Source organism: Coregonus lavaretus (genome assembly GCF_964263955.1).
Source record: "Coregonus lavaretus genome assembly, chromosome: 12".
Taxonomy (NCBI): domain Eukaryota; kingdom Metazoa; phylum Chordata; class Actinopteri; order Salmoniformes; family Salmonidae; genus Coregonus; species Coregonus lavaretus.
This window is the reverse complement of record NC_139999.1, coordinates 30,482,200-30,501,417: the sequence shown is the minus strand read 5'-3', so window position 1 is coordinate 30,501,417 and position 19,218 is coordinate 30,482,200. Positions and strand designations below refer to the sequence as shown.

Sequence of the window (19,218 nt, the reverse complement as noted above, 5' to 3'; positions counted from 1 at the left end):
ACTACGAATGGTAGTGATGGATCGTGATGGGCCAGTACCGGGGCTGAGGTGAACAGAACCCAAAGGCTACTGAAGGACCTGTCAGCTTCAGCAGACCAGCGGAGCTGGGACGCCCCACCCTTCAACAGAGATGTGATGGGAGCTGCGACTAGTAGTTGGCAAAGCCAATAAAGCGCTGCACCTCCTTAACAGTGGTTGGAGTCGGCCAAATAAGCACAGCTGAAATGCAATCTCCCTCCATCTCCACACCTGAGGTGGTAATGCGGTATCCGAGGAAGGAGACGGACTGTTGGAAAAACAGACACTTTTCTGCATAAAGGTCATGTTAAAACAGTCGGGCCAGCACTTTGCAAACCAGGGATACATGCTCGGCGCGCATAGCGGAATACACCAGAATGTCATCGATGCAGATCACTACACCGCTACCAAGTAAGTCCCGAAACACCTCGTTCACAAAGGACTGGAAGACTGATGGAGCATTCATCAAACCGTACGGCATCACCAGGTATTCGTAATACCACGTGGTTGTGCTAAATGCTGTCTTCCACTCGTCCCCCTCTCGGACACGCACCAGGTTGTACGCACTCCGGAGATCTAATTTTGTGAAGAAGCGTGCCCCATGCATTGACTCGATCACAAATGGAATGAAGGGTAGAGGATAACTATAACGTATAGTCTCCTTGTTCAGTGCTCGGTAATCAATGCAAGGGCACAGACCTCCGTTTTTCTTCTTCACAAAATATAAACTTGAGATGGCGGGCGAAGTGGAAGGACGTATGAACCTCTGACGCAGGGACTTGGAGACGTATGTCTCCATCGCCTCCGTTTCAGCCTGCGACAGGGGATACACATGACTCCAGGGAGGCACAGCGTCTACCCGGAGGTTTACCGCGCAATCCCCTGCCTGATGAGGTGGTAATTTGGTCGCCTGCGTTTTGGAAAACTCGTTAGCCAAATCGAGGTATCGGGGGGAATGCGCACGGTGGAGGTAGTGTCTGGACATTCCACCGTGGTTGCACAAACGGAAACACCTAGACACCTACCCTGACACACTCGCAACCACCCTGTGAGAACCCTCTGCGGCCATAAAAAGGTGGGGTTGTGTAGTGCTAACCAGGGAAGACCAGGAGACTCAATAATAAAAAAGGTGACTTGCTCGCTATGGGTCTCGTGCGTAAACAGAGTGACTGGTGCTGTAACTTCCCAAACGAACCCAGACCCTAGTGGTCGACTGTCAAGTGCTTTGATGGGGAGTGGAATGGATAGGGGAACCAATGTAATGCCTAGACTATGTGCAAATGACCTGTCCATAAAGTTCCCAGCTGCGCCTGAATCGACCAGCGCCTTACACTGGGGAACTACTGTGTAGTCAGGAAAGTGGATGGGTAGGGTACAGTGCGCAGCAGAGGGCTCTGAACGAGTGTCGGTGTTCGATACCTTGGTGACGCGAGAGTGCCCTGCCTGCCGCCTCCAGACCCAAAATAACGCCAACGACAGTGTGCAGGAGAATGTCCTCTCGTTCCACTAGAGTGACACTGGCGCTGTCGTCCTCCGCTCTCCCGGATCGCCACTCCATCAGCTCGTGATCTGGGTTAGGGGGGGGTGGAATGGGCAGGCCCCTTCCAGGATGTCCTCTAGCAGCCAGCAGGTTGTCCAACCGGATGGCCATGTCCACCAGTTGATTGAAGGACAACATGGTGTCACAGCAGGCTAGCTCCCTTCGGACGTCTTCTCGTAGATGGCACCGGAAGTGGTCGATGAGGGCCCACTCGTTCCACCCGGACCCAGCCGCTAGAGTCCGAAACTCCAGGGCGAAGTCCTGCGTGGTCCTCGTCCCCTGCCTCAGGTGGACCAGCCGCTCGCCCGCCTCTCTACCTTCGGGTGGGCGAGCGAACTCCCCGTAGTTGTCCAACGCGGCTACTCCTTCACTCCAGACCGCGTTGGCCCACTCCAGGGCTTTCCCCGAGAGGCAGGAGACAAGGGCGGACATCTTATCCCGCTCCAATGGGGCCGGGCTGATGTTCAAATAAAATGGAATGATGAGATGAGGAGCGGCAGTGGCTAGAAGGCTGGTGATGACGAACGCCGAAGCCTGCCCGAACAAGGAGAGGAGGCAGCCTCAGAGGAAGTCGTGACAGACTAACAGTGCAATTCTACTTTGTGGGGGGTTAAGTGCCCAGATCAAGGGCACAACGGCAGGATATTATATGCCTAAATGGGATCAGATACAGCAGCCTTCCAGTGTCAATAATGCTTACTTTGTCATGTAGGCTATAATAATAGTAATGAAAATGTGGTTACAAGTCATAGAGAAGTCATGGAAAATGTGTATGAACCCTTAACAGTGAATGATCAGAGGTGTCTATTAGGGCTGGGCGATATGGCCCAAATATCACATCACGGTATAAAAACAATGTTTGACGGTATGACAGTATTTTATGTTTTTGAATAATCAAAATAGTTATACATTTGCTTTATGAGTAGTGCGTGACAATAGGGTGGCAACACATACAGTGTATTCGGAAAAGTATTCAGACCCCTTCCCCTTTTTCAACATTTTGATACGTTACAGCCTTATTCTAAAATGGATTAAATTAATGTTTTTCCTCATCAATCTACACACAATACCCCATAATGACAACGTGAAAACAGGTTTTTAGAAATCTTTGCAAATTTATATAAGAAAAATAATAATACCTTAATTACATAAGTATTCAGACCCTTTGCTATGAGACTCGAAATTGAGCTCAGGCGCATCCTGTTTCCATTTATCATCCTTTAGATGTTTCTACAAGTTGATTGGAGTCCACCTGTAGTAAATTCAATTGATTGGACATGATTTGGAAAGGCACACACCTACAGTGGGGAGAACAAGTACTTGATACACTGACGATTTTGCAAGTTTTCCTACTTACAAAGCATGTAGAGGTCTGTAATTTTTATCATAGGTACACTTCAACTGTGAGAGACGGAATCTAAAACAATAATCCAGAAAATCACATTGTATGATTTTAAAGTAATTAATTTGCAGCACTCCACCAATCAGGCATTTATGGTAGTGGCCAGACGGAAGCCACTCCTCAGTAAAAGGTACATGACAGCCCGCTTGGAGTTTGCACCTAAAGGACTCTGACCATGAAAAACAAGATTCTCTGATCTGATGAAACCAAGATTGAACTTTTTGGCCTGATTGCCAAGCATCACGTCTGGAGGAAACCTGGCACCATCCCTACGGTGAAGCATGGTGTTTTTCAGCGGCAGGGACTGGGAGACAGTCAGGATCGAGGGAAAGTTGAACAGAGAAAAGTACAGAGAGATCCTTGATGAAAACCTGCTCCAGAGCGCTCAGGACCTCAGACTGGGGCGAAGGTTCACCTTCCAACAGGACAACGACCCTAAGCGGTAATCGCTGCCAAAGGTGCTTCAACAACGTACTGAGTAAAGGGTCTGAATACTTATGTAAATGTGATATATCAAGACAACGTGATCAAGACAAAGGAGATGATTGTGGACTACAGGAAAAAAAGAGGACTGAGCACGCCCCCATTCTCATCGACGGGCTGTAGTGGAACAGGTTGAGAGCTTCAATTTCCTTGATGTCCACATCACCAACAAACTATCATGGTCCAAACACACCAAGACAGTCGTGAAGTGGGCACGACAAAGCCTATTCCCCCTCAGGAGACTGAAAACATTTGGCATGGGTCCTCAGATCCTCAAAAAGTTATACAGCTGCACCATCAAGAGCATCCTGACTGGTTGCATCACCGCCTGGTATGGCAACTGCTCGGCCTCCGACCGCAAGGCACTACAGAGGGTAGTGCGTATGGCCCAGTATATCACTGGGGCCAAGCTTCCTGCCATCCAGGACCTCTATACCAGGCGGAGGAAGGCCCTCAAAATTGTCAAAGACTCCAGCCACCCTAGTCATAGACTGTTCTCTCTGCTAACCCACGGCAAGCGGTACCGGAGCGCCAAGTCTAGGTCCAAAAGGCTTCTCAACAGCTTCTACCCCCAAGCCATAAGACTCCTGAACAGCTAATCATGGCTACCTGGACAATTTGCACTGCCTCCCCACCCCCACCCCGTCCCCCTTTTTTACTCTGCTGCTACTCTGTTTATTATTTATGCATAGTCACTTTAACTCTACCCACATGTACATATTACCTCAATTACCTCGACTAGCCGGTGCCCCCGCACATTGACTCTGCACCGGTACCCTGCTGTATATAGCCTCCCTACTGTTATTTTATTTTACTTCTGCTCTTTAGTTATTTGCTTTTATTTTTTTTGCTTAACACTTTTTTTGTATTTGTTTTACTTTGCATTGTTGGTTAAGGGCTTGTAAGTAAGCATTTCACTGTAATGTCTTAACCTGTTGTATTCGGCGCATGTGGCAAATACAATTTGATTTGATTTGATTTGATTTATCAACAAAAAAATTAATACCTGTTTTTGCTTTGTCATTATGGGGTATTGTGTGTAGATTTAGAGGGGAAAAAAACTATTTAATCAATTTTAGAATAAGGCTGTAACGTAACAAAATGTGGAAAAAGTGAAGGGGTCTGAATACTTTCTGAATGCACTAAGTGGCCCATTCTAAGTGATTTCAAGTGGTCTTTCTCCATTCTGAATTTTTTATATTGTTCAATTCAACCAAAAATAATTTTCAGTCTTTTTATACATTTCTGCATTTCCTGCACTCATTTGAGATCATTTCCACACTTCCACATTGGGTTGCACGATATGGGCAAATAATCTAGGCCTTATTTTTAACCAAATGTTGCAATTGCGATTTGACTTGCGATTTAGAGCAAAACACTTGGGTGAATTGTTGGAATCATGGAAATATAATTATTATTCTAATTCTATAGTTAGAATATAATAGTGGGCACTTTGAATACAGTGTTGCTTGACATGACAACAAATGAAAATGCCAGGGAGGAGTTATTGTGACAGTGTAGAAACCAAAGTGTTGATAACTGTTTCCTAGGGGACCCTATAATCTTTGGCTACATTGAATGTTTTCTCTTAACTACTTCATGTAGCTAACATATTCTTGCTTCACATACTCCTCTTTGATTTAGAAGATACTGTTGCACAAACAACATGCTGATTTAGGTCTACACCATCACTGGTATTATCAGGCTGTATATCTAGCTAGCTATTAGCATTAGTGATTAGCATTAGCGGCTAACAATTAGCAGCTAACAATATTTAGGCCCAACTTGCTAAGAAAAGATAAACTAGCTGTTTGCAGATGTAAGAAACACAAACTAATAGTTTAATTATAGAATGCTAGTGGATTTATATTAAGAAGCAAAGTGAAAACAGCATAGTTGTCATAGTTGCATGTGTTGCATTGAGACTGAAGGCAAGTGTCTCGTGGTCGTCGAGGAACAACAAATGCACTCCTTGAATGACAGGGGGTGGGGCTAGGTCTGTGTGTGGAAAGCGGTATGAGAGAGCGGAGAGAGATGACTCAATTAGCGAAATAAACTATAAAAATGGACATTACACACAGCGTATCACATTTAACAAACCAAACATTCAAATAATGTTATAGAAGGTAAAGTAAAAACCCAAACTGGTCCGTGCATCAATACCGGTATATCGTAAAATACGGTATACCGCCCAACCCTAGTCTTATAGCAAAATGTCATTTGTGAATTTCGGTGAACATAGTCTAGTGAACATAGTCTACTTGGAAAAAGACAGCTCCTGCACTTCTTTCATCCCAAGTCAAGCAAATCACAGCTGGAAGCCAAATTAGATAATTAAAGGTGATGTAGGAGCACCCAGCACAGAGTGCTTATAAGCAGACTAGTGGGTTCACAAGCTGCTTTCCTGGAAAATCACTCTGGGGAGAGAAGGCAGGCAGGCATCCCAGCCAGGGCAGAGGGGTGGATGAAATTCTGCATGCCTGACATTATGGATTATAAATATCAAGTGACGACAGAGCAGAAGCCAGATACCTTTCCCAGGCAGGCAGGCCTACTCAGCAGTCCATTACATGCTCCAAACATCTTGCCATGTCAACAAACTGTAATCTAGTGCCAAATTACCCTCATGTCCCATACCCTGCAAGCTACTGAGAGGTGCAAGCAATGAGAGAAGTGTTAACTCATTCCAGTGCCAGAGAAAAATAAATAATGAAAGTAGTATACAGAAAATGTTGACGTCAACATCAGAAAATCATGTCAACATCAACCAATGTGATAACCAAATAACTATCAGCAATAAGATACAAGACCGAGGAATTCACACAGATAAATCTAAACAGTTTCTCTTTCTCAGTCCATACAAGACAAGCAAAATAGCAAATCCTTTACACAGAAGGGTAGGTTATCAAGACTGCACTGCATTGTGCGCCACCCCACTGTGCCTCCCGAGTGGCGCAGTGGTCTAGAGATCCTGGTTCGATCCTGGTTCGAATCCAGGCTCTGTCGTAGCCGGCCGTGACCGGGAGACCATGGGGCGGCGCACAATTGGCCCAGCGTCGTCCAGGGTAGGGGAGGGAATGGCCGGCAGGGATGTAGCTCAGTTGGTAGAGCATGGCGTTAGCAATGCCAGGGTTGTGGGTTTGATTCCCACGGGGGGCCAGTATGAAAAATAAAAAAATAATGTATGCACTCACTAACTGCAAGTCGCTCTGGATAAGAGCGTCTGCTAAATTACTAAAAATGTTTTAAAAAATGCACTGTGATTCAAATGAAATACAGTATGTATGAGGACATTTACATCTAAAAGGACCCATGACCACCAACATGTGAAATTAATAGGAGCATTTCTAATTGGTGTCAAATGAAATATATACAAATCTTTCAACCATTTTACATCCTAAAAATGAGGAATAAGCAAAGGCTTTGATCTACCAGAAAAACTTTTAAAAGGTATTAGAAATACATTTTAAAAAACAATATTGTTGTAAAGACCGGTGCCAATAATATTAAATTATTTGCCTTCTGTAAGTTTAAGAAATATTGCCTTGTGCCTTGTAATTGTAGTCCCCTGTAGCTCAGTTGGTAGAGCATGGCGCTTGCAACGCCAGGGTTGTGGGTTCGTTTTCCACGGGGGGCCAGTATGAAAAATGTATGCACTCACTAACTGTAAGTCGCTCTGGATAAGAGCGTCTGCTAAATGACTTAAATGTCAAATGTAATTCCATTACCAAAAACCCACATATCTTTAAGATACAGTACACGACCAAAGGTATGTGGACACCTGCTCGTCGAACATCTCATTCCAAAATCATGGGCATTAATATGGAGTTGGTCCCCCCTTTGCTGCCTCCACTCTTCTGGGAAGGCATTCCACTAGACGTTGGTACATTGCTGCAGGGATTTGCTTCCATTCAGCCACAAGAGCATTAGTGAGGTCAGGCACTGATGTTGGGCGATTCTGATGGTCAGTCTCAGCGGAGGGAGAGAACAGCAGACTGAGGGTCCACCTCTCAACATCCCTCCTCTCTCCCTTTCCTCCACTGACGCTGTCCAAAAAGGGACACAGTCTTCCAGCTGATGGCGAAACTCGAGTCGCAACGCATTATTTCTGCCTCATGCACAAATTCATGTTGCTACTCCTATGAACAGAAAAAGTGAAATATTCCTCCATATTAAAAAAGACCCAAGCCGCTAATGATAACAACAACGCAAGCCTATCGATACACTTTCCTACTCATTCATTACTGCTGCAGTGCTTGTTGTAGCGCTGAGTGAAAATAGGAACAACGCGCATTTCATGGCTTATAAAATAGTTAAATACAAAGTGCTGACAGTGCTCATAAAGGGAAAGGGGGATACCTAGTCAGTTGTACAACTGAATGCATTAAACTGAAATGTATCTTCCGCATCTAACCCAACCCCTCTGAATCAGAGACGTGCGGGGGGCTGCCTTAATCGACATCCATGTCATCGGCGCCCGGGAACAGCGGGTTAACTGCCTTGCTCAGGGGCAGAACAACAGATTTGAAAATCCAGTGGGTATTTGTTTTGCAAACTTTACCATCACATGTGCACTACAAAAACACTGCTAAACAACAGCCTCTTGCTAGGTGCACACTTGAATAAAAAGGGTAACTTTTTTGCAGATTTTTCCCAGACCTCAAAATTGGTCTCCTAATGTGGATTGTTTGGCCAATAGGCTGTTGGTCGACCAAGATCTTTTTTTGTCGAGCAGTAGCAATTTTTTATGTAATTTTTATGGCACATAAGAAACCTGTCTGATTCGCACCCATCTCAGTGAACTAATCCATTGCGAAGGCCAAGTGGATGGCACAGTCCAAGAAGAAGGGGAGTGTGGCTAAAATGCACAATGCAAGTCTCTCTCCAGAATGGGCTCTCTCCCGCCAATTTGTGCACATTTATTATTTAGTAACTTCATTGTGTGAATTGTTTGCCCTATGATTGTTAGTGTCTATCAATTCCCCATTACATACATCACCAGTGGTAGCCTACATTTACCGTTAATTCCAATCATTTCTAATCTACAATGTTTGTTTGGTTATGGTGATTTCTGTTGATGCATTCAATATATTATTATTCCAGTCTGGACACATTGTTTGCAGCGCACACAACCTATGCTACACTTGTGAGGAACAAGTTTTGGTTTATTTCATTCCATTTACGAGTTTTGTCAATTTAGTCATTGTCTTTTGTTTGGAGCACTACTGTCAATGTTGAGTAAGGATGCGCACCTGATTACGCATAGAAGTAGCCCTATAGGCAGCGCATAATTTGAGCCGGATCCTGCCAGAACAGGATCCGGCACCTCTCAATTTTGGACTATTTTGTTTCCGGCACCCATTTGCCAGGATCAGTACCTCTCTTGGCATGAAAAATAATAGTCACTGTTTGCAATGTAAAAAGTATAATAAAATCAATCAGAGTTAATTCAAGTTGCCTTCTCTGTAATTATCCTGCCCCCTAAAAAACGTAATGTGAAAACGTGCCTGATATTCTAAGAACTGATTTGTGTTGGGCCGGCCCGTGCAAATCTGTCAGTGAACAGCATGCAGCCAAAACAGGCCTTTTGCAATATTTCAAAATAGCCAAACATCGCCGGGAAAACACAGGTTTGAAAGCAAATGGATTCTTCTGAAAAGTGAACACTAATCTGTCTGTAGGCTACCAAATAAGTGATCAACTTTCAAATAGGCCTACTGAGCAAACAGCATGGTTTTACAAAGTAAAACAATGCTTTACAAAGTAAAACAAGAGAGAGATAGGCTTTTGGCATGAGCGCATCGGCCATCGCGGGTGAGTGAGCTGCGCATCCTTGGATAAGTCAGTGACACTGGAAAGATTTTTTAGGACTATCATTTCCTCCTCAAATTGTACAATATGTGTGTATCCACACACCTAGGCCTAGGCTATTGATGGATTCAAGACAAGCTCATTTTTATTGATCTTAGATTCTCAATTTGTGAGGTATTAAAAAAGATTCCGCTAAAGTCTCCAGTCATCTAACATTATGTAGAATGTTTCCATGTGTGCACCTTCTGCAAGCGCTTCTACTCTACTGCTCTATGCCAGCACGCAAAAGCAATGATATGAATGCAATGCTTTATTATAAAACGTTATTTTTATTTATTTTTTCGTTCCGGTACCTCAGAGCCCCCCAGGTCAGCCCGCTCTCAGCTAACTTTTCGTTCCGGCAACTTCCAATTTACAAATTAAGCACTGCCTATAGGCTAACTGGCATGCGCGCAAATGTAGGCATATAAATGTGCCCATTTGGGGATCTGATAGTATTTCTGATTGGCTTAACGCACCACCACTAATGAGCTGTGGAGCTTCTCAAAGTAATGTTTTCTTCACCTCAAACAGCAAGCAAATAAAGTCAGTTATACATCCATTGAGAATGACAATAATTCTTCTATGTATTTGATATTTCCAGCTCTCTCCCTTTCGATAACCACTCAGCGTGAAAGGGAAAAATGTAATGCTCTGATCCAGTGGAAACGTCATAAACTAGGCATACCTGATTAGCTCTTATCCCTTGTGCAAAATAGCCTTCAGCGGTGTCTATCCCGAGCTCACTGGAGCAGGGTCGAGAATATTTATACAATGTTGCAAGTTTGCTAGCACCAGCAAGTTGATAGTTCATACAATGTTTCAAGTTCGTTGCAGACAGCCCGTGTGTAGACAATGTGATTTATAGGATATTTATTGTTATCAGGATATTTTCTACCTGCAGGATGCAATGTTTGTATTTGTTGGCTTTATGTAGGCTATTTTGACATACAGTACCAGTCCAAAGTTTGGACACACCACTGCAATTTGGACACACCTACTACATGATTCCATATGTGTTATTTCATAGTTTTGATGTCTTCACTATTATTCTACAATGTAGAAAATAGTAAAAATGAAGAAAAACCCTTGAATGAGTAGGTGTTCTAAAACTTTTGACCGATAGTGTACATCATATGAAGAACAAATTGTGGCAATTCATATCTTGCAGTGAAACTGTAAATAAGATTTTAATCTCAATAGAAGACATATTAAATGTTAAAAAAGGTTTAATGTTCTCTTACTTAGAAAATAGTCCTGATCATATACAGTTGAAGTCAGATGTTTACATACACCTTAGCCAAATACATTTAAACTCAGTTTTCACAATTCTTGACATTTAATCCTAGTAAAAATTCCCTGTTTTAGGTCAGTTAGGATCACCACTTTATTTTAAGAACTTGAAATGTCAGAATAATTGTAGAGAGAATTATCTATTTCAGCTTTTATTTCTTTCATCACATTCCCAGTGGGTCAGAAGTTTACATACACTCAATTAGTATTTGGTAGCATTGCCTTTAAATGGTTTAACTTGGGTCAGATGTTTTGGGTAGCCTTCCACAAGCTTCCCACAATAAGTTGGGTGAATTTTGGCCCATTCCTCCTGACAGAGCTGGTGTAACTGAGTCAGGTTTGTAGGCCTCCTTGCTCGCAAACACTTTTTCAGTTCTGCCCACACATTTTCTATAAGATTGAGGTCAGGGCTTTGTGATGGCCACTCCAATACCTTGACTATGTTGTCCTTAAGCCATTTTGCCACAACTTTGGAAGTATGCTTGGGGTCATTGTCCATTTGGAAGACCCATTTGCGACCAAGCTTTAACTTCCTGACTGATATCTTGAGATGTTGCTTCAATATATCCACATAATTTTCCTTCCTCATGATGCCATCTATTTTGTGAAGTGCACCAGTCCCTCCTGCAGCAAAGCACCCCCACAGCATGATGCTGCCACCCCCGTGCTTCACGGTTGGGATGGTGTTCTTCGGCTTGCAAGGTACCCCCTTTTCCTCCAAACATAACGATGGTCATTATGGCCAAACAGTTCTATTTTTGTTTCATCAGACCAGAGGACATTTCTCAAAAAATACGATCTTTGTCCCCATGTGCAGTTGCAAACCTTAGTCTGGCTTTTTTATGGCGGTTTTGGAGCTAAGGCTTCTTCCTTGCTGAGCAGCCTTTCAGGTTATGTCGATATAGGACTCGTTTTACTGTGGATATAGGTACTTTTGTACCTGTTTCCTCCAGCATCCTCACGAGGTCCTTTGCTGTTGTTCTGGGATTGATTTGCACTTTTCGCACCAAAGTACGTTCATCTCTAGGAGACAGAACGCGTCTCCTTCCTGAGCGGTATGTTGGCTGCGTGGTCCCATGGTGTTTATACTTGCATACTATTGTTTGTACAGATGAACGTGGTACCTTCAGGCGTTTGGAAATCCCAAGGATTAACCAGACTTGTGGAGGTCTACAATTTTTTTTCTGAGGTCTTGGCTGATTTCTTTTGATTTTCCCATGATGTCAAGCAAAGAGGCACTGAGTTTGAAGGTAGGCCTTGAAATACAAAATTAAAATAATGTATGCACTCACTAACTGTAAGTCGCTCTGGATAAGAGCGTCTGCTAAATGATGTAAATGTAAATGTTCATAAGTATTCAGACCCTTTGCAATGATACTCGAAATTGAGCTCAGGTGCATCCTGTTTCCATTGATCATCCTTGAGATGTTTCTACAAGTTGATTGGAGTCCACCTGTGGTAAATTCAATTGATTGGACATGATTTGGAAAGGAACACACCTGTCTATATAAGGTCCCACAGTTGACAGTGCATGTCAGAGCAAAAACCAAACCATGAGGTCGAAGGAATTCTCCATAGAGCTCCGAGATAGGATTGTGTCGAGGCACAGATCTGGGGAAGGGTACAGCATTGAAGGTCCCCAAGAACACAGTGGCCTTCCTCATTCTTAAATGGGAGAAGTTTGGAACCACCAAGACTATTCCTAGAGCTGGCCGCCCAGCCAAACTGAGCAATCGGGGGAGAAGGGCCTTACAATCAGGCCTTAATGTAAAGTGGCCAAACAGAAGCCACTCCTCAGTAAAAGTCACATGAAACCCCGCTTGGAGTTTGCCAAAAGGCACCTAAAGACTCTCAGACCATGAGAAACAAGATTCTCTGGTCTGATGAAACTCTTTGACCTGAATGCCAAGTGTCACGTCTGGAGGAAACCTGGCACCATCCCTACGGTGAAGCATGGTGGTGGCAGCATCATGCTGTGGGGATGATTTTCAGCGGCAGGGACTGGGAGACTAGTCAGGATCGAGGGAAAGCTGAACGAAGCAAAGTACAGAGAGATCCTTGATGAAAACCTGCTCCGGACCTCAGACTGGGGCGAAGGTTCACCTTCCAACAGGACAACGACCCTAAGCACACAGCCAAGACAACGCAGGAGTGGCTTCGGGACAAGTGTCTGAATGTCCTTGAGTGGCCCAGCCAGAGCCCGGACTTGAACCCGATCGAACATCTCTGGAGAGCCTTGAAAATAGCTGTGCAGCAACGCTTCCCATCCAACCTGACAGAGCTTGAGAGGATCTGCAGAGAAGAATGGCAGAAACTCCCCAAACACAGGTGTGCCAAGCTTGTAGCGTCATACCCAAGAAGCCTCAAGGCTGTAATCGCTGCCAAAGGTGCTTCAACAAAGTACTGAGTAAAGGGTCTGAATACCTATGTAAATGTGATATTTCAATTTTTTATTTTTAATACATTTGCAAAAATTTATAAAAACCTTTTTTTGCATTGTCATTATGGGGTATTGTGTGTAGATTGATGGGGGGGGGGACTATTTAATCAATTTTAGAATGAGGCTGTAACTTAACAAAATGTGGAAAAAGTCAGAATACTTTCCGAATGCACTGTATGTACTTGTGGAAAACACTGCTATAGAGAGGAGGTCAGTAACCTGGCAACCCCTCCCTCAACAAGACATGGAAGCTGATCGTGGACTACAGGAAATGGAGGGCACACCCCCATCCACATCGACGGGGTTGTAGTGGAAAAGGTTGAGAGCTTGGTGCCCACATCATTTAGGAATTAACATGGTCCAGACACACCAACACAGTCGTGAAGAAGGCATGACAACGCCTCTTCCCCCTCAGGAAGCTGAAAAGATTTGGCATGGGCCCTCTGATTCTCAAAAGGTTCTAAGCTGCACCATTGAGAGCATCTTGACTGGTTGCATCACCGCTTGGTATGGCAACTGCTTGGCATCCAACCGCAAGGCGTTACAGAGGGTAGTGCGTACGGCCCAGTACATCACTGGGGCCGAGCTCCCAGCCATCCAGGACCTCTATACCAGGTGGTGTCAGAGGAAGGCCCCAAAAATTGTCAAAGACTCCAGCCACCCAAGTCACAGACTGCTCTCTCTGCTACCGCACGGCAAGAGGTACCGATGCACCAAGTCTGGAACCAACAGTACCCTGAACAGCTTCTACCCCCAAGCTATAAGACTACTAAAATAGTTAACCAAATACAGTGGCTTGCGAAAGTATTCACCCACCTTGGCATTTTTCCTATTTTGTTGCCTTACAACCTGGAATTAAAATGGATATGGGGGGGGGTTAGTATCATTTCATTTACACAACATGACTCCCACTTTGAAGATGCAAAATAAAAATAAATTGTGAAACAAACAAGAAATAAGACCAAAAAACGGAAAACTTGAGCGTGCATAACTATTCACCCCCCCAAAGTCAATACTTTGTAGAGCCACCTTTTGCAGCAATTAGAGCTGCAAGTCTCTTGGGGTATATCTCTATAAGCTTGGCACTTCTAGCCACTGGGATTTTTGCCCATTCTTCAAGGCAAAACTGCTCCAGCTCCTTCAAGTTGGATGGGTTCCGCTGGTGTACAGCAATCTTTAAGTAATACCACAGATTCTCAATTGGATTGAGGTCTGGGCTTTGACTAGGCCATTCCAAGACATTTAAATGTTTCCCCTTAAACCACTCGAGTGTTGCTTTAGCAGTATGCTTAGGGTCATTGTCCTGCTGGAAGGTGAACCTCTGTCCCAGTCTCAAATCTCTGGAAGACTGAAACAGGTTTTCCTCAAGAATTTCCCTGTATTTAGCGCCATCCATCATTCCTTCAATTCTGACCAGTTTCCCAGTCCCTGCCGATGAAAAACATCCCCACAGCATGATGCTGCCACCACCATGCTTCACTGTGGGGATGGTGTTCTTGGGGTGATGAGAGGTGTTGGGTTTGCGCCAGACATAGCGTTCTCTTTGATGGCCAAAAAGCTCAATTTGAGTCTCATCTGACCAGAGTACCTTCTTCCATATGTTTGGGGAGTCTCCCACATTCCTTTTGGCGAACACCAGTAGTGTGTGCTTATTTTTTTCTTTAAGCAATGGCTTTTTTCTGGCCACTCTTCCGTAAAGCCCAGCTCTGTGGAGTGTACGGCTTAAAGTGGTCCTATGGACAGATACTCCAATCTCCACTGTGGAGCTTTGCAGCTCCTTCAGGGTTATCTTTGGTCTCTTTGTTGCCTCTCTGATTAATGCCCTCCTTGCCTGGTCCATGAGTTTTGGTGGGCGGCCCTCTCTTGGCAGGTTTGTTGTGGTGCCATATTCTTTCAATTTTTTTATAATGGATTTCATGGTGCTCCGTGGGATGTTCAAAGTTTCGGATATTTTTTTATAATCCAACCCTGATCTGTACTTCTCCACAACTTTGTTCCTGACCTGTTTGGAGAGCTCCTTGGTCTTCATGGTGCCGCTTGCTTGGTGATGCCCCTTGCTTAGTGGTGTTGCAGACTCTGGGGCCTTTCAGAACAGGTGTATATATACTGAGATCATGTGACAGGTCATGTGACACTTAGATTGCACACAGGTGGACTTTATTTAACTAATTACGTGACTTCTGAAGGTAATTGGTTGCACCTGATCTTATGTAGGGGCTTCATAGCAAAGGGGGTGAATACATATGCACGCACCACTTTTCCGTTATTTATTTATTTGAATTTTTTGAAACAAATAATTTTTTTCATTTCACTTCACCAATTTGGACTATTTTGTGTATGTCCATTACATGAAATCCAAATAAAAATTCATAGAAATTACAGGTTGTAATGCAACAAAATAGGAAAAACGCCAAGGGGGATGAATACTTTTGCAAGGCACTGTAGCTACCCGGACTATCTGCATTGACCCTCTTTGCACTAACTCTTTTGGCGCAGCGGTCTAAGGCACTGCATCTCAGTGCTTGAGGCGTCACTACAGACCCCCTGGTTCGATTCCAGGCTGTATCACAACCGGCCGTGATTGGGAGTCCCATAGGGCGGCACACAATTGGCCCAGCGTCGTCCGGGTTTGGCTGATGTAGGCCGTCATTGTAAATAAGAATTTGTTCTTAACTGACTTGCCTAGTTAAATAAAGGTAAAATTACATACACTGCTGCTACTGTTTATTATCTATCCTGTTGCCTAGTCGCTTTACCCCTACCGATATGTACATATCTACCTCAATTACCTCGTACCCCTGCACATCGACTCGGTACTGGTACCCCGTGTATATAGCCAAGTTATCGTTACTCATTGTGTATTTTTCTCTCTGCATTGTTGGGAAGGGCCCGTAAGTAAGTATTTCACTGTTAGTCTACAACTGTTGTTTACGAAGCATGTGACAAATAAAATTGTATATGTTTTGATAGATACCTCAATTACCTCGTACCCCTGCACATCGACTCGTTACTGGTACTCCATCGACTGTACTTTTTACTAGTTATTGTTATTCTTTATTCACTGTGTATATACTAGGGATGTCAAAGTTAATGCGTAATAACACATTAATAGCTAGCTAGCAACCTGATAACTTGACCAGTGATTAGGCTATACACACATTTGGATGGCACAGGAAGAACTGAAATGGAATAGGCTACTCAGAGATGCTTCAAAGGTAGGCTGCATATGCAAGAGTGGGGTGTGTATGATGAAAGCTACAATCTATCTGCAATTTTAAAGCTGATCTACCCCCTAAAAAAATAAAAATAAAGAGTGGGGTGCATATGATTGTGTGTGTGTGAGAGAGGATGTGTGTGAGAGCGGGAGTAAGTGAGAGTGGGAGGGAGGGTGGGAGGGAGGGAGAGTGTGTAGGCCTATGTGTGTAAAGTTATGTTAACAGTACAGATAGTTAGTGTTTTCATAACATTGTCGGACACGTTTAAAAGCTCTTTGTATCCATAGAGCTAGCTCTTGGCACACTCATTTAGAATGCCTGAAGCTTTAACAGTACTTAAAGCTGTGTGTGTGTGTGTGTGTGTGTGTGTGTTGCGCACAAGTGTTAAACTTCAAGAACATTGATAGGAGGGAGTAGGCCTACGTAAACATTAAGAGCATTTACAGCTGTATGTTACAGTGACTTTTGTGTTGTTTATGGTGAAAACGCTATTAAAACATTCTGATGTAGATACTTTTGTGTTTCTGTCCCTTACAATCAAAGTATACCTGTAATTCAATGCACTGCTTTTTAAATGGAAAAATCTTTCTTTAGGGCAAAATTTGAGCAAAGAAAAAAAGTATTTTACTGTCACATATACCGGATAGGTGCAGTGAAATGTGTTGTTTTACAGGGTCAGCCATGCCATTAACTCGAATTAATTATTTTAATCGTTTGACAGCCTTATTCCTCGTGTCACTATTTATTTATATTTTTTATCTTTAACTCTGCATTGTTGGAAAAGGACAATAAATAATAATTTCACTGGTAGTCTACATCTGTTGTTTACGAAGCATGTGACAAATAAAATTTGATTTGATTTGGAACTGAGGTAATGAGCCACCGAGGGAATACTAAGTAAAGACCACCATCTAGTGGTAAGAAGACAACAACATCAAAGGACAAAACGTTATTTAGTGAAAATCAGTATCCCAGTCATCTTCACCAACTTTGATGCAAGGTTTACCTCTGATAGACATTTTGAACTTGACACGCAATTGTTGACACCTAAACTAATGCACACAATTTATCAGATTTGTATAAATGTATGTGACAATCAATAATTTAACTTTCAATACAGTCACTTGTCAATAGAACTGTAAAATATATATAATAACATTCAGTGTGGCAACTGCCAACACAGTAAAAGGGTGGTTTCAGTGGAGGAAAAAACAACTACTGCAGGCTGTCTGCAACATTCCAAGAAATCTGACCCAGTTGTTGTTTTTTTAAGGACTGACTTCTGTGGTGCAGCTACATGGCTAGAAACAGAGGCCTACATTTTTCCCAGGGAAAAAAAACATTACCCAAAAGCCCCAAGTCTATAGCAGACAACCAAGACAAATGATGCCAATGCAATCTTACAGCCCTTACCCCGAGAATGTTGTTGGGGAATTCCTCAGGTTCTTACTCATTCTTCTGTGCTTTTGTTTCAGGCTCTACTGGTCAGGCTTCCTTGCTGGATACCCTAGCAGTATAAATGAGACCAGACAGCTGTCTCTTTTCGTTTTTTCTGCAAAGCTCAGGGTATTGCAGATGTGTTTGAAGAGCTGCACACACCCCTCACCCTTCCATCACTCCTCCCTGAAAAGGATCCTGAGTCTGTCATGTAAAATCCTGCCGCCTCTTTTCCTGAAAAGAAGTGAATTTCACCTCCCTTGTCCTGAGTGACATAACACCGAGGCCTAGAGATGATAGGCAGACTGAGTGCAAAGTCGGCAGTGTTTTTCCACTGCCAGGCCACTGTTATATCAGCATTTGTAGGTAAACTTTCATATCAGTTACTACTGTCATTGTGTATCAGTGCACATATCCATGCATAACAGTCTAGCGTAGTCACTACAAGAAAATCAACGGTCATAAAAATCCTCAATTACTGATCTGGGTGCACCGTGCAGCATTGCTTTTATTGAAACAATGCAACTTCAATATGTGATGGCTTGGTACCTCTGAAGTCAAATACTGACAGCATAGAAATGCTACAATCATGTAATAAACCAACTGTCCTGGACTGTCTAGGTAGCTAAGTGTGCCACACATGATTTACAAGTAACAGCTTCTGTTCTGGCTAATGTGGCTCTCTAGATATTTTACATTTAGTAAGCTAGCTACTACTCTACTCATGAAAATAACTTGAACTGTGTATTTTACATTGTTTAGCTAGCTACTATAAATTAAGTCACATACCAAATGTAACTCAACAGGATTGGTCATGAAAGTTCTGACATCAACACGTCGTTAGAAAAACACTGGTTCAGCTAGCTACTTACCACCTGCCATTGTTGCGGCCTCAGTCTCAGCTCGAAGAGGTGATGCAGACAGTCGCAGTAGCTTGCCTTGCCCTAGGAAACAACTGGTAACCTTGCTGTAGCTGACAGTTGTTGTTTCTCTCAGACGTCCCGAATACAGCCTTATAACAACTTTTCACTGGTAACTAGCTTGCTAGCTAGCTAGTTTTGTTAGCTCCAACTGACCAGTCAAGAGAATGTGGAAATATTCCAGAAATGTGAATTTATTGTCTAGCTATAGACACTATCTATTTGCTTGAGTAAATATATTTCCCCCACCGAATGTATATCTATCTCATCTCATCAGCTAGCTATGTTATCTTAACAATTCGATTCGTTTTGTTGTTTTGTCATTTTTTTACCATTTGGCTGCACTTTTGACAGACGGGAATTTATTAGCGGTTTTGACGTAATGGTTAAAAAAAATCACATACAGAAAAAAGTGGACAAAGTTTTAAAGGGGCCGTGTTAATTAGTTGTGCACAGGTCAGAAGTCAAGTAGGCCTACTAGTCCATGAGCCAGACCACCATGTTTGAGCCTTTGGGCTCACTTGGGCCAATGATGTCTCATAATGATTATTTTGAAGGTCTATTTCCCTAGAGTTGGAAAATGTGTGATAGCAGTGCAGCAATGGTAGCTTTCTCTGTGT

General features: G+C 43.2%; 1 protein-coding gene across 3 annotated transcripts in view; it reads right to left on the bottom strand.

Moving 5' to 3' along the window:
* Positions 1-18,936, bottom strand: part of LOC311138575 (AMP deaminase 2-like) — a 118,970-nt gene extending 100,034 nt beyond the window's left edge. Inside the window, exons 1-2 of one of the 3 annotated variants that reach the window (XM_084173321.1) lie at positions 18,551-18,936; positions 17,655-17,748 (exon numbers count right to left, since the gene is read on the bottom strand). Coding sequence is in view for 1 of the 3 variants with exons in the window: in XM_084173319.1 (XP_084029445.1) it covers positions 18,551-18,560 (10 nt within the window). In the remaining 2 variants the exon portion in view is untranslated. Of the gene's footprint in view, positions 1-17,654; positions 17,921-18,550 lie in introns of those variants that run through there. The other 2 variants (XM_084173319.1, XM_084173320.1) reach the window with 2 other exon arrangements.
* Positions 18,937-19,218: the final 282 nt, after the last annotated feature.